Source organism: Heliangelus exortis, chromosome 2 (assembly GCF_036169615.1).
Source record: "Heliangelus exortis chromosome 2, bHelExo1.hap1, whole genome shotgun sequence".
In the NCBI taxonomy this organism is placed as follows: domain Eukaryota; kingdom Metazoa; phylum Chordata; class Aves; order Apodiformes; family Trochilidae; genus Heliangelus; species Heliangelus exortis.
Genome location: NC_092423.1, coordinates 37,416,934 through 37,431,954, shown reverse-complemented (window position 1 = coordinate 37,431,954; position 15,021 = coordinate 37,416,934). Strand labels below are relative to the sequence as shown.

General features: G+C 42.1%; 1 protein-coding gene across 1 annotated transcript in view; it reads right to left on the bottom strand.

The window, feature by feature from the left end:
- Positions 1 to 7,674, bottom strand: part of ANKRD28 (ankyrin repeat domain 28) — a 118,740-nt gene extending 111,066 nt beyond the window's left edge. The window contains exon 1 of the mRNA XM_071735563.1: positions 7,566 to 7,674. Within this exon, the coding sequence (XP_071591664.1) occupies positions 7,566 to 7,592 (27 nt within the window). The 5' untranslated portion in view covers positions 7,593 to 7,674. The remainder of the gene's footprint in view (positions 1 to 7,565) is intronic.
- Positions 7,675 to 15,021: the final 7,347 nt, after the last annotated feature.

Below are 15,021 nucleotides of genomic sequence, written 5' to 3'. Positions count from 1 at the left end.
GAAAGGTATCAGGTAGTACCAATACAGGGTTCTGGTTTGGCAAAGAAACAGTGCAGAAACACAATATTAAGCATAAAACCTTTTTCTACTGAACCTCTTATTTTAGCAAACACAGCAAGAACTGAATTCTGCAGTTACAAAGAAACAGAGGGAAGGACTAGGGAATTCCATTACTGTGCTATTTCTGAAGTGTCTTTGTACCATGATTTGGGATGTTTTGCTAGTTCAAAACAATGGGTAACAATGTAACCAGAAAATGTTAGCATTTTTGTTTTCTTCATGTCCTTATTTTTTGTGTACTTTTCCTTCATTTTAACCTACCAATAACACTTTGTGGGATGATGCTGGTGAGAAAATCAAGTGTGATGAGGTGGAGGAACCAGAGAGAAATCTGAGGCAGGAAAGGGGCATCCAGTGCTCAGGAGGAAAAGAAAGACATTGCACAGACTACCACAAGCAATGGGCAGAAGCAGCAGATAATCTACAGATGTGACAAGGAAGGACAGAATACCAGTTACCCCTAACATTATACAAAACTGAGTCTGTAGCTACAGATTGAAATGACTGCATTATGCACTAGCTATAGATTATGTTAATGTATAAATAACTGAACTTCCTGAAAGAGGTTTTTTCCCCCTCCAAGTTCAGCTGCCTATGACCCAAAAAGGTCCTTCAGCTATGAGCTGGGTAGATCCTTGGTCTCTGTGCTGCCTGACACTGGGAAGGTTCAACTTCAGAGGTACCAGTATAGATGGAGCTATCAAAATGTTGAGGACAAACAGCAAGATCTTGAAACACAACACTGAATTCTTCAAGTCAAGTTTGTGATTGAGACATTCTTTCCTACTTCGGTGCAGGAAAGTTTTCCCCCATATCCCTGTAAACACAGTTCTGACATTTAACAACATAAGCTTGAGTAAAGCAGATTGCTGTTTACACGACTAAAGCCAACCTGTTTAGGGCAGCCTGAACACTTAAATATTTTCTCACTAAATTACTGAAACTGTGTTTGAATTTGAGAAGTGTAAAGCAAAGGTCTGCCTATTGCAACACCAGTGTAAAGCAAGAAAAGAAAAGAATCTATTTACAGGGAATTGTTCATTTAATTCACATGCCTACGTTACTGGAGAAATAATCAATGAATATGTAAGATTATATTCCATTCACCATAAAGAGTGGCTCATTATTACAGAAGTACTTAGGTAACAAGTAGTTCATCAATCTACAGGGATGCTACAACAGACCAACTATTTTGCTCCTCTTTCATTTGCTGATTCTTCCTCTTCAGCTCTCTGCACCCACCCAGCTGCCTACAAGTCTCACTTCCCTTCCTCTCCCAACTTACTCAAGTCCCACCACTCCTGCATTAGCTCTACTTTTTGTGCTGAAATGGGTCAGTGCTGTATAATTCATCAACACCTGAGCAACCACAACTGAATTAACATGATTAATCTGGTACATTTCCACCCCTTGGCAAGAGTGCTAGTGTCATTATGAAGGAGAGAAATAACATTCCCTGATGTTCCAGAGTTTAAATATTAAATTTTGTCCTCATTTGCATGAAGGATAACACCAAGATACCTTATTTCAGATTGATCTTCAAATGTCAGATTAGAACTTAACCTCTGCCCCCAACAATGAATGAAAACAACCCCCCTCAAGAATCAGTACTGCAAGCATGCTACCAGCACTTAGCAATAAAATGCTTTGGTTTTTTATTGAAGTATTTTGTGATTTCTATCACGATACAAGTTATTTAAACAAAAACATTATAAATAACTTTGAAACTGTTAGTCACTGTAACTAAGGCAACGAGTCTCCCACTCAATTTCCAGAAATAGGAGTAGAGAAACAGAGGTAAGAACAGCGTTAAGTTGGCAGGAGCAAGAAAACAAATGATCAGATATTAGTTTGACTCAGGAAGGCTCAGCTGACTAGAGAAAAATAAAAGGTACAACAACTACCTGAAAGAAATGGAGGATACCACGTGTATTACACCAAAGATATTTGCCTTCAGATATATTATTCCACAACCTATTTCAGTGAATGGAAACAATGCTGGAAAACTGGAATATAAAAATCCACATCAGATAGCAGATTGCTAGTTCACAGTCTTAACAGCTACTATTTCTAGAGGAAATGGATGTTTTTGTGGGTACTAAGGAAGACACTTCTCATAAGTGAACATTAGCCTCATTTTTTCCTCAACAGTTGCTTCCAAGTACTGGTCACAAACCTTCAATACTATCTACATGAATAGAGCTTTATAGCCTCACAGAAGGCCACTGAGTTAACAGGATCTGTCCTAAGGATCTGACTGCGGAATCAAGGCTTGCTTTGTTTCTCCCCCACTTTTTTTTTTTTTTTTTTTTGTATTTTAAACAGTTTATTTCCTTGACTGAGAAGAACTGCTTGTTCACAAGTCCGAAGTTCCTGAGTTATCGTCAGGGAATCTGATCCCCCAAAACAAACATGTGATAGAACCAGGTTCTCTCAACACATTCTAATGCAAGGGCTGGTAATTACTTCACATAACAAGATAAACTGAGTTCAAATTACTCAGTTTTCCATCAATTAGAGAAACCTATCTTTTCAGTACTTTTGAGTTCTTAGCCTGGGAACATGAGAATTACTAGTAGGACATAAGGTGCCTTGGTAAGTATTGCAACAACTTCCTAATTTAGTTATCTTGTATACAGCTGAAACAGATCAGATGCAATTTTGGGGAAGAAAGCGTGATGGAGCATTATGAGTGGTTTTCAACTTCAACAAGATTCACCAAAGTAATTTAAAAAAAAACAAAACAAAGAACACACAACTCATTAGGCTGTCTGAACAGAATTTGTAGAGCAATATGATGTGGCTCCATTCCCATTGCATCTCTCCCTCATCAAACAGCAGCAGCTCCTTTTCATCACCACAGGAGACCATTCCTCCTCTTAGTGTAACAAGGAACTAGTTGGGACATTTATTCTTGGCATGAATTCTAAAAGAATGAAGTCTAATGCTGGCAGTAATGAAAATAGCAACCATAGAGGCATTCAGAGCGTTCACTATGACACTGCAAACATTTGTTTAACTGCCAATTGAACAAGATCCATCTCTGCTAAGAGAAAGATATAAATGGGCAATAAAGAAGTCAGTGCTCTCACTGTTCAAGGACTTTCAAGATAAGTGGTCACTCTAATATCCTCATACAGTTGTTCATATTACGATACTTTCCACTCACATCTGACTTCTTGGAATAGATGCACTGCCTCAAGAACAATCTAGTAGTCATACAGAAAAATCCCCAACAAATTCCCTTCAAATGCCTATTATTAAGAGCCCTAGGATTTCTTCCTATTACAAATTTAAGACTCAGGTAAGACAGAAAATGTGTAATTAAAGCTATGACAGACTGAAAGAAATGAACCACTGACAACTATCATGATGTAGCATCTCATGAGCTTTCTCACAAGTAGTTACATAGCTATAAAGTATTTTTTTTAAAAAAGACAGTTTTGATCAGAACATCACACATGTCAACAAAGCTCTACTGAAATGTAGGTTTATGCAAGGCTAAAAGATGACCTGTATACACACAGGCAGGTAAAGCTTGTAACAGAAAAACAAGGAATCCCTCTGTTGTTAAGCAAGAATTTTACCTACTTACTAAGAAAAACTGGGCTGTCTACTACTTATGTGTAAGAGAGACCAACTCACAGCCCTCTAAAAAGCAAGAATTCACCTGTTCTGGAACTGTTCAATATACCTAGGAACTACAAATAGCAAAAAAACAGAAGACACATAGCCTTCCACAGGTGGCTTTGCAGAGCTGAGAGGGCTTTTATACAGCAAACCAAGGCATACCATTAGAGACTGACAAGCAAGCTACTCCTTTTTCTTCCCCCACCCACTCACCCGCTCACGAAAAAGTCTGACAAAACATCAGTGAACCTTGACCTAAACTTTGCTTTCAATGCAGTTTCTTACAGGAGAGAGTACCACAGCGTTTCAGAAAGAAACAAACTTTTATAGCTTCCCTTTCACTTGGCATTTTCGTAGTTAAAGCAGCTTCTCATCTAGAGAATCTGTTTTACAGGCACCAATCTATGTAGACAGTTTAAAGGCAAACAAATTGAAGATCAAATACATTAACGATAAGGTACACTTACTGTATTTTTCATCTCTACCTTGAATGGTTTAACCTTCAGTGACAGAATTTGCTGACTTGCTTCCCCTGTTTTAAATGTGTTTAAATGTTGTACAGCAAACCAAGAGCAACAAGAACAGCTTCGAACCTGATACTTGAATGATAGATCTTTCTATTTCAGAGTCAAAGTTTGCTATTCAGCACTACACATCTTAAACTGAACCATATTGAGAGGAGTTATCTTCAAAAACAATTTTTTTTCCAAATACCGCTTACCAGCTTTTTGATACTTTTGGAAGTGCAATGTACACTCCACGTTATTTCAAAACTTTGAAAGACATTCCCACCTCTCAGGATTGCAAAGCAGTAAAGCTCAAGCAATGTTAACACAAATTTGTAGACAATGTACCTGCTGGCTACTTGGTGAACCCAAGGAAAGGTCTACGTTTTTCAGTGCATGGAAAACCTTTATTCTGAAAGCTAGGAATATCAGATCAGCCTCCAAAGACAACCAAATATTTGAGCTTCACAAACACATTAAGCATCTGTAGGATCAAAGTTTTGTTTATCAGTGTACTAAGTAAACTAAATCAAGCAGAACTGGGGTTTCACCCTCTGAGATCAACTAAAAGCCTCAGAGCAGAATTTCTCACCTCATTTGAAGTTCTCAAGCGCTGCTTTTATGCAAGATTGTGGTGACTTAAAAACAAAACCAAAAGCGAAGTAAAGCAAGTGTAAGAAAAGATTAAGATGCTTGTATGCACTAAGTCTGCCTCCCCTAAGCATAATTCTGACATTTAGATAAGTAATGCAGAGCCCTTCTACATTATCAAAGAACAAAACTAACACATTTATGGCGATTTGGAAAGAAAATATTTAGAATTACATGAAAGTAGAACTTTATTTGTAGAATTTTTGTTTCAGAAAGTCATTAATATGTCTTCTGTTGTAGAAAGAAAACAGCAAATGACTTCCCTCCTTCACACTATCTGAACAGTGCAAACAGAGCAGCCTTTGCACTCCCCTGTGAAACGCAGCCACCACTGGGGACAGACTCACTACTGGGCCTGCAAACACACGTGACAATTTACCTTATTCAAAATTACTGCATTACTATGAAGTATATGGTTCAAGCAAACAAGAAACATGTTTTGTGAAATACTGAAGGTAAAACACCTCTACTTTCATACAGTATCATGAGTTGCTCTGTATAACGAGCAGGTGGTGTTATAATCTCAGTGCAGCACCTCGTCCTGATGTCAAGACATTTCAGAGCATACTGCACAACAACGTGGACCCGGAGGAATTCTCTGTAATTAGCAAATCAGAGGTATTTCATGTTAGTAAGATTCCTCACGATTTTTGGCACTCTCAGAGAAAGTAATTTTAACATAATTTAGTTTGCAATAACCAGTTTATCAAGCAATTGACACTTGAATACAGCAGGAATACAGCTGCTGCTAAAAATCACTTCTACAAAAGCCACTTCAAAACCAGTATTCCTCTCCCTCCCTCCTTTGCTTCCTTTCCCTGACCCTACCACCCTCCTTTTAAGTGAAAGAATACTTCAGTTCCCAGTGTCTCAATACATATGAAGCCTCTGAAAAAAAAAAAAAATCCACCTCGTACTTCTGGTTTAAAAAACACATTATGAAAGAAACTGAAAGCCACACAAATATTACTCTGTCAGACCGGTGATTGCACATAGTCCAGCATTTCCCCTCAGCATCAGTCAATAACAGGATTCTTCCCAGACAAAAACATGAAAGTACTTTATTTCAGAAGTTAACATATTAATGGTGGATTTTTTAAAAATAATTATTTCACAAGGATTACTTGCATCACACTTGTAATTTTTTAGTTTTACCAGAAGGGATGAACAAGTGTTCATTTCTGGGGAGAGCCTCCCATCCAGTAACACTAATGAAGCCTAAAAGGAAAACTAAGTCAAAGACACTAAATGTACTGCCAGTCCACAAACATTCTCCATTCATAGATGAAGTTCCGAAAAAAACATGAGACTTCATCAACTTTACATAGAACACAGCAGGACATAAAAACCCCAGCCCCGTATTGCTAAACACTTTTTGAAAACAAAATCCCAAGGGACCATGCAACCTAAGTGTAAAGAAAAAAAGGTATGTGCAGACTGATGGAAGGAGTAGTAGGTAATGATGAGCTGCTACTGATCAGCATAATAAACAGACACAGGATACCAGCTGCCTAACCACTGCCAAGTTTCTGCGTGGTTTTTTTTTCTGTGGGGCATTTTTTTGTGGGAAATTGGGGGGTGTGTCCCCGAGCCTCACAGTCAGTTATCTTAAGGAAGCATATCAAGGAGACCAACAGTCTGAGTCTTTGCAGAGAACTGGGTCTAACACATACGAAAACACGAGAAAATACGTTTTCGAGCCTCTTTCCACACGCTGAGAACTGGCAGAGCAGACCCTCCCACCTTTGTATCTTGATACTGCACAGGAGACAATAGGTAGGACAGGAGAGACACCAGGAAAGGACAGAGCAGCGAATACAAGTATTTTTCATAAGCTAGGATGGAAACCGAAGAGTCTAGCAAACAAAGAAGGGTGTGATGCGATGAAAGCAACAGAACCACTGAAGGCACGAAAAACCTTCTGGTTTTCAGCAGGGGAGGCACGGGACTCGGGGAAGGTACGTCAAGACCACGGAGGAAAAAAAATTACAACAGCCAAACAAAAGATTTTAAAGGCCTGGAAGGGGAAGGTGAGGGGGGCGAGCAGGCAGCTCCCGGGCACGTGAAACCGCCACCGGCAGCGCTGCCCGGGTCTGGGTCCGGCTCCGGGAGGAGCAGAGAGATGAGGCAGCTCCCGCTCCCGCCGCGGCTCCCCGGCCGGCTGTCTCCAGCCCCATTCCCTCCAACCGGGCAATCCCTGGGGCCCAGGTTTTCCCTTCCCGAAACACAGGCGCGGGTCAGGGCTGCCTCGGGGGAACCCCCGCAGGCCTCTCCTCCACCCCCGAGGCGGAGGGCACGGCGGGGACCGGAGGGCAGGGCGGGCGCTCTCCCTCTCTCCCTCCGCCCCGGAGCCGGCCCGCCACCGCGGCGGGAAGGGCTGGGCAGGGGGCGGGCGGGCTCCCGCGGCCACCTGTTAGGCCCGATACCTGCGCGGGGCGGCGGTTCCCGCCCGCCCAGCGGGGCCGCTGAGGGGGTACGGGAGCCCGCCCCGGGAGCGCATGGCGCCTCCCGCCCCGTCCCCGCCGGGCCGCGGCAGCAGCCATGCTGCCTTCCCCCTGCCCGCCGCCTGTCACACGCACGCACGGGCACACCACAGCGGGGAGGGGGCGGGGAAGGGCGCGCAGCCGCCGCGCCCGGCGGCACCGGGAGAGGGAGGGAAGGAGGGAGAGAAGTAGGGAGGGGAGAGACGGGCGACTGCAGCCGCTCCCGCGCACCCACCTGCTCGCGGAGTTTGAGGAACACCATGGCGAGGCCGCCACACCGACCGCCGTCCCCGGCCACCAACGACTCCACTCCGCTCCGCTCCGCTCACCGCCCCGCCCCCCCCTCCCTCCCCGCCGCCCGCGCGCCGGCCACGCCCCCCCCCCTCCTCGCCCGCCGCTGCCGCGGCCGCCGGCGCCACCCCGCGCCGGGGCCTCGCGCCGAACTCTCCGTCGGCAGCGCGCGGCGGTCCCGCCAGGGGCGGGGGGGGGGAGGGGGGAGACTCTCCGGCTCCGCCCCTACGGCTCCGCCCCACGCCCCACACCCCCCCGGAACCGGCGCCCCGCCCCCTCGCGCTCCCGAGGAGCTTCCTGAATTAACCGCCCGCCGGCATCAAAGGCGCCCGCCCCACCGCGCCGCCGGCCGCGGCCCCGGCCCGCATCACCAAGGGCGGTGCTGATTGGCCCGCAAGAGGCGGGGAGGAGTAATGGCGGCGCTGATTGGCGGGGCGGGGGGGCAGGGAGAGATAACGTGAAGTGGGCACGGCGGGAGCGGAGGGCGCCGGTGGCACGGGCTACGGGTTCGGGGTATGGCCCCAGGCGGGGCTCCTTCAGCGCCCCTCGGCTAGGGATCCGTGCCTGCCCGCGGCCCTCCGGGGGTGCAGCCACCGGCCAGCCCAGGGCTGCTGTGAGCCCGCAGGGAGGAAGCATCCCCCCCCCCGCACCCATCTTTTTATGCGGTAGCATTGCAGTCTCCTCCCCGCTGGGCTAACGGGGGTGTGCGCTACACCCCGGGCGTCACCCAGCCCCAAGGGGGGTGCGAGTGTAGGTGTGGAGTCCCCCTGTGTTTACCGGGTGTTTCCCAGGTGCACACCACAGCCCCTGGGCTCGGGTGTTGGTCAGCTTGGGAGGAAGGGGGGAAAGCCCTGACAGTGATGGGTATCATGGACAGGCCAAAGACATAAAGAGAAACTTTGCCGTGTTATCAAACGGTGGATGGAGCAGCCATATACAAACAGAATGCTGATGATAATTCTGAAAAGGGAAGGCCTGCTTCACTGGGTACTAAAAGTTAATTTTTTTTTTTCATAGGATCATTAGAGAAGTCACCTGTGTAATTCTGTATTTTGAGGTGGTTTACAGGCTTGCTGGTAGGCCCTTGCCCATTGAATGCAAAGAACGTGTATGGATAGGACTTCAAAAAAAACTCCCGTGAAAGGAACAAAAAGCTCCATACAGGACACCGGAATAAGATGAAATATTAGTCTCCTATAAAAAAACCAAACTGCAGCCCAGCATTATACCTATGATTTTGAAGGCTTCTTTTCTTCTGAAATTTGATTTTCCTCTCAAAAATAAAAGACATTGGGAGGCAGGGCTTTTTAAATTGCATACTGCTGGTAGTAATGTTTTAAATTTCTTGTCCAGCCCATAGCTTCAAAATAGACTGTGACTTCTCTTTGACACTCCGTGTATAATTAAACCTACTTAGGCCTTAGTATTACCTTAAGAAGAAAGCAAGTTTAATAAAGGAACTAATTGTGTTCTGTGTGAACTCTTGGTTGTGTGTTTTTGCCTCTGCTAATGTGCTTGTTGATGGCCGGAGGAGCCTTGGCATGTGAACATCCTCTTGAAGATTGGCAACACGAGAAGAACAGGAGGGCTTTCTATAGTGATAGCTGAAGCAGATCTTTCCTTATCTTTGAATACAAGTGGCCTGGTGGGGCGTGCTTATTTATGCTATTTTATTTTAACAAGCTAAGATTGCAATCTAATTTTACCAGGCAAAGGAAAAAACCTCAGCATTTCCACACTTCTTTGGTCAACATCTAGGTATGTCCAGAAATGCTGGGTATGGTTAAGTGTATGTTTTAGTTAATTTCTAATAGCCCTCCTACTTAAGTACTTGTGCGTTCTCTCTAGGTCGGTTTTTTTGTTTGTTTGTCTGTGAGTAAAAGCATATTATATGCAAATAGAAAACAGGTAGATTTTGACACTCTGCAAAAGGCTGAGGACCGGGATAGCAACATGGGAGACTGATGGTAGTGGAAATTAGAGATAATTTTATCAATGCAGTCAGTGAAGGAGAAAATGACATCAGAAAATACTGCCTTTATCTGTCCCCAAATTAGACTGCTCCTTTCTAAAGTGTGAAGAATGTTTGGGAGCTGATAAAAGTTCTGCTTTCTACCGTGAAGCTTAGCAGTTTATGGAGTTATTCAGAAAAACTTCTACTTTCAGTTAACCCACTATTTTGAGTAATTTCTGTATGCAGACAAGTCTTCATATGTTAAAATTTCACACCAGGAATCAGTACCTCTTGCAGCTTGAAGCCAGGCACTGTTTTAGTAGGGATCTGTATTTTACTGGTTCATCATATCCTTTCTCCAGTACTCAGGCTATAGCTAGGGACCTGGGGACCAGGTTTTACCACGTGTCCTTAAATATGTTGTCAAACAACTGAATGCAGATCTTTGCTTTCTTTCTGTAAGTAATAAGATAATATAGCAAAAAAAAAAAAAAAAATTAAATGATAAAACATGCAAGTTACTATATCAATTCTGGAGGTACTTGTCTGTTTCAGTTTAAGCAGGAGTGTTTTTTGGGATGGCTTAAGTACATGAAGGTGGATAACACACCAAAGTGGGGGATTTTCTGGGTGTTGTTTGCCTGATATCAATCACTTGCCTATGGATGCTTTTTCTCAAGTCACAATATATATTATTATCCTATTATTCTGCATAAAACAGTGCAAATGGCTATTAGAGCTGGAAAAAAAATTATAATATCCCCACCAATATTATCTGATCTACCAGTGTCCCACACAATACAGTATTTGACCTCAGAGCAATAGGAATTATGTAAATGAAGCCTCAGAAGTTAAGTATAAGTGCTGTGAGGAGATAAGCATTTCTTATTTAGCTGTTACCATATATTTCAGGGTAACTTCACCTATGTTTTTTTAAAATGCTGTTACATGGTCAGTAAGTGCCCAGGCACCCTTAGAAACATTAAGACAATATTTCACAAAAGTCTGTGGGTATTGACATACCAACATACTGAAAGCCATTACATTTCTGATAACATCCCCAGAAGTCAGAAATTTCCACACCAACCTTCCAAATCAGGCAGATTGTAAATTATTAGCAATGCAGCTCTCCTGAGGGCACACTTTGGGCAGAGCACGACTGGGCTTTAGCTGCACGGCTCCCATTAATGTTAATGTTAAATCTTCATGGTGTAACTTACCCCCCAGCGTGTAATGCTACCCAGTGTTTTAAAGACAGGACCATATGTGCTGCACTGAAATACATGAGGGGATCAAATTGAAGAGACCGTAGAAACCTCATGCTAGAGATGTTTTGTGAACTCATCTGAAACGTGCTCATTATTTATTTAGTTTGCCAGGAATGCCCGTATGCTTAGCTCTCTTGAACCAAGGGTTTCAACCCCAGCAGAGTATGTATCCTTTTTTCATTCTTCTGCGTGGATAAACAGGCAGAGAGGTTGAAAGACTTTCACAAGGTCATGGCATGAGTCACTGCCATGGCTAGGAATAGAATCCAGGAGACCTGATTGCCACTGCCCTCCTCCAAACACTCCTGAAGGAAAGTAGAGCTGATTTTATTTTTCTACCAAATACAAGGTGCTTGAAATCATTATAATGTTATAATTTTCTAGGGAGGGATGCATTTATCTTTATGACCCTGGATCAGCATTACTCAGGAGCCAGTCTTCCAATGGAAACCACACTATATATCTAAACCAACTATAATGGTGTGCTGGAAGCATCATCATAAAGTTTTTTACACGTGCTGTGACATATTTTATCCAATAAAATCTAAAACAGTCAAGGTTTTGTAATTCTGACGCAGAGATTACATTTTGAATCACTGGCTGTTTGTAGTTACTGATTGTAGTGGAAACATATTGAATATCATAATGGCATCATCAATCAAGCACCATCGATTGGCATTTCTAAAGCACCATTATGCTTATGGATGCTCATTTGACCAATTTCATCCCTGCTTGGTGCAGACAGAAGGAGGGAGAAATCATTTGCTTTCCTTAATAGAAGAATGAATGTAATATCCAGAGGAGGGTAGAGCAAATATGAGTGTCCTTTGTACAATCAGCAATCAGCAGGGACATACCAAACTGCTCTAAGTTCCTGTCAGTCACATATTCAAAGGAAAATTCAAGTAGAAGTGAGATAAAACAGAAAATTAAGAATATAGTGAGGCAACACTTGTAAGAAATTGTATCATTTGCATTTTGACAGGAAAAATGTTGTGGAGTGTTTGCAAAATGTTTAGTATGTTCTTATGCTCCTAATTGACAGTATTACTGGCAAAGAATATATTTAAAGGATACAAAGGTGGAGATTTTGGCTTGACCTTTAATATTAGAAATCTTGTTCACTTTTCGTATAGTTGAAATAACATACAACTTCCCTGCCCTCCCTCCCCCCAAATTATCTTCCCCAGCAGAATAAAGTAGAGTATAAAAGAGGTATAAGAAAGGCACAAAGGACCCCCTGGGCACTAGGCTGATCTTTTCATGGAAGAGAATTCTATCCCAAATCTTCTTTTATATATATATATATATATATATAATTTATTTTTTTTTTAAATAAGTCTCAAAATTATCCAAACACTAATGAAAAGAAGTTATACACTTTTGGGAATGTGATCATAAAAGACTATTAAGTCTGAGTAGCTGCTAAGCCAGAATTAATCTAGTAAAAATTAAATAACTAAATTGTACCTTTAAACTTAACTGAGACAAAAAGAATAGACATGATTAACACATTTTCTAGTATTTGCATATCCAAAGATGACTCCTTAAAACACTGCGTATCAGCACCCTTATACATTTTCCCTCTAACTGGAATTATTGTTTATAAACTAGAATGTTTTGTTAGATATTTCTTTATATAAACAGAATAGAATATTGAATCAATATTTATTTTTAAATTATGTTTTGTTTATATAAATAAACAAATGCCTCAAAATGTCCTTTTGGACATGCTCTTTGTACCTCAGAATGGCTGCTATTGACTAACTGGAAACTCCAGTGGGATGTGATCTTGCAAATAATTTTTTCAGGCTTGGCCAGTTCTTCAAAGAGTAACACCCAAAGTGAAGCACAAAATGGAATGAGTTTTGGTCAGTCCACTTGGCTAGCCTAAAGCTTAATGCAGCATGAAAGTTACTGGGAGGTTTTATGTGACCTGCTACACAGGGATATTTTGTTAGAGATGCATTTCACTGGTGCTTTAGGAAAGTATTAAATGGAGTAAGAAGTGGAAGTAGTGGAAGTATTAAGGAGGAAATGCTGATTTTTCATGTGAGAAGCAAAATAAAGGTTCTGGCTTCTGAACAAGAAGCCTCTGAACAGCTGAACCCCTTCCTTTCTGATGGCAGATGATGTAATTCTAATATCCCTGCCAGCTGTTTATTTAGGGAAGAGGATTTCTGTGTGCATAAATTTCCTCTCCTGATAAGACAGAGATGCCTTATTAACTATGTCCCATGGTTTTGCTTACAGAGTGGTTTAGTTTCAACTGTGGGCAAAGTGATTCCAGCGTATAGTTTACATATTTGTTTATAAAGCACTTAGGTGGTCACTGGAGCAGGGGGTGGAGGAGTGAAGGAAATGACATTTTTTCACATATCCACATTCCAGTTGAAATGAGACATCTGAAAATGAGCTACATGTTACACAACATGGTCTCAGAAAGGGGGATGATTTGGAGTTCTGCTTTTAACATGTTCACCTTCACACTTGATACTGCAGGAGTAGGTGCCATGAGAAGGGGAACAGCGTGTCCCATAAAGAAGGGTGGAGATGAAGATGAAGATTGTTCCACCTGTGCTGTAGTTGCTGCAGTGGTGGTCAACATTCGCAGCTCTCATTTGCAAGAAGACTGCAATATAAACCAAAATGCAGTGAATGCATCTGTTCTCCCCTAGTAACAATTTATTGCCTGCTGCCATTTTATGTGGATGGCTTTTACACCTAAGAATGTGGTGATGCAGCTGCACTGGCACACATTGAGAACCTCAGATGAAACTTTTAAGTTCATAAAATATACTTGCAGGGTACTTAATTGCTACTGCAGAGGACATTTCACTGTCCAGACATAGTGGAAGGATGATCACTGTATGTCCATTGTGGAATAAAGACTGTCTTGAAGAATATTCAACTTTAAAGCTGTTTTGTTTTTTTTTTTCTTAAAGTACAATTTTTTTTTTAATACTTTGATGATGTGCGTGAGCCTACAGCCACACGGATATGTATATAAACTCTTTTCAGATAAATACTTTTATCATCTAAAGGAATAAAGTGCTTGAGGCAGAAGACAGGAATCTCTGGGAAATACACTACTGTGATGAATATATTTGTCAACTGAGTGCCACAGTGATGAATTTTAAGGAAGATGAAAGGGTTTTTCATGACAGCAAGAGATTTGTAACTCAAAGAAGAGAAAATGAAGCAAACAGTTTGCATTTATCTTTGCATCTTAATAGACAACCTTATTCCTGTTTTCATGATGTTGTCTTCACTCTCATGCTTGGGATTTCCATTTGTATAAAATATTAAAAAGAAATGGAGTTGTACAGGTAAGGATTAGTACTCCTGTCAGTTGCAGCAGATAGAGAACTTAATATATGGTTCTTTTAGTTGGAGGTTTTTCATTAGTACTGATTCTAGTGCTGCTTTGGACCTGACAGTTGACATGCACAGAGAGAATGCATTAAAACACCTACAACTTTATTATTATGATTTGCTAACTTGTTCCCCCCCACACTCCCCTAGAACTTATGCCCCAGCACATGTAATCAGAAAGGTGTTTGAGCTCTTTGATAGCTGGGTCTGCCACTACAGTGCTGAAACCAGTGTTTGCTTTCTTTCAGTAGGTGGAAAGACCAAGCCCTGAACATGGGCAAGCTGCAGGCTTCGGTGTTTTTTGTTTAAGATTTGTGCTGATGAAAATGCTCTCCCTTCTTCACTTCCAGATCCTGAATTTCATAACTCATAGGGTATGCTGCATAGCCTGTATTTTCTCCTTTTTAAATAGCCAAGTGTGTTATTTTCCTTGGAAAAGTGGAGAGAATAACCTCCAGATCAGCCAGTACTGGGATGAATGTAATTAAAGCTCTTGTACTGAAGGCATTAACACCAAATATTCCCTGAAGTACTGACTGTAGAGTTCTACATTGCCATGAGGGGAGTTTGCTAAATTTAAATGTATATACACAGAAATAGCATAATTAAATTGAAATACTTGGCAATGGTTCTGTACAGGCACTATATTCTGTGCATTTGCACACATGCCCACTAGTAAGTGAAGCAGAGCTTGAACATGTATTGAAAATGCTGTTCACACAGGGGATTTTTGTTTCTAAACTGCAGGTTTTCCCAATATATTAACCACTCTAAAATTAATTTATTAGGTTTTCAAGAACCAT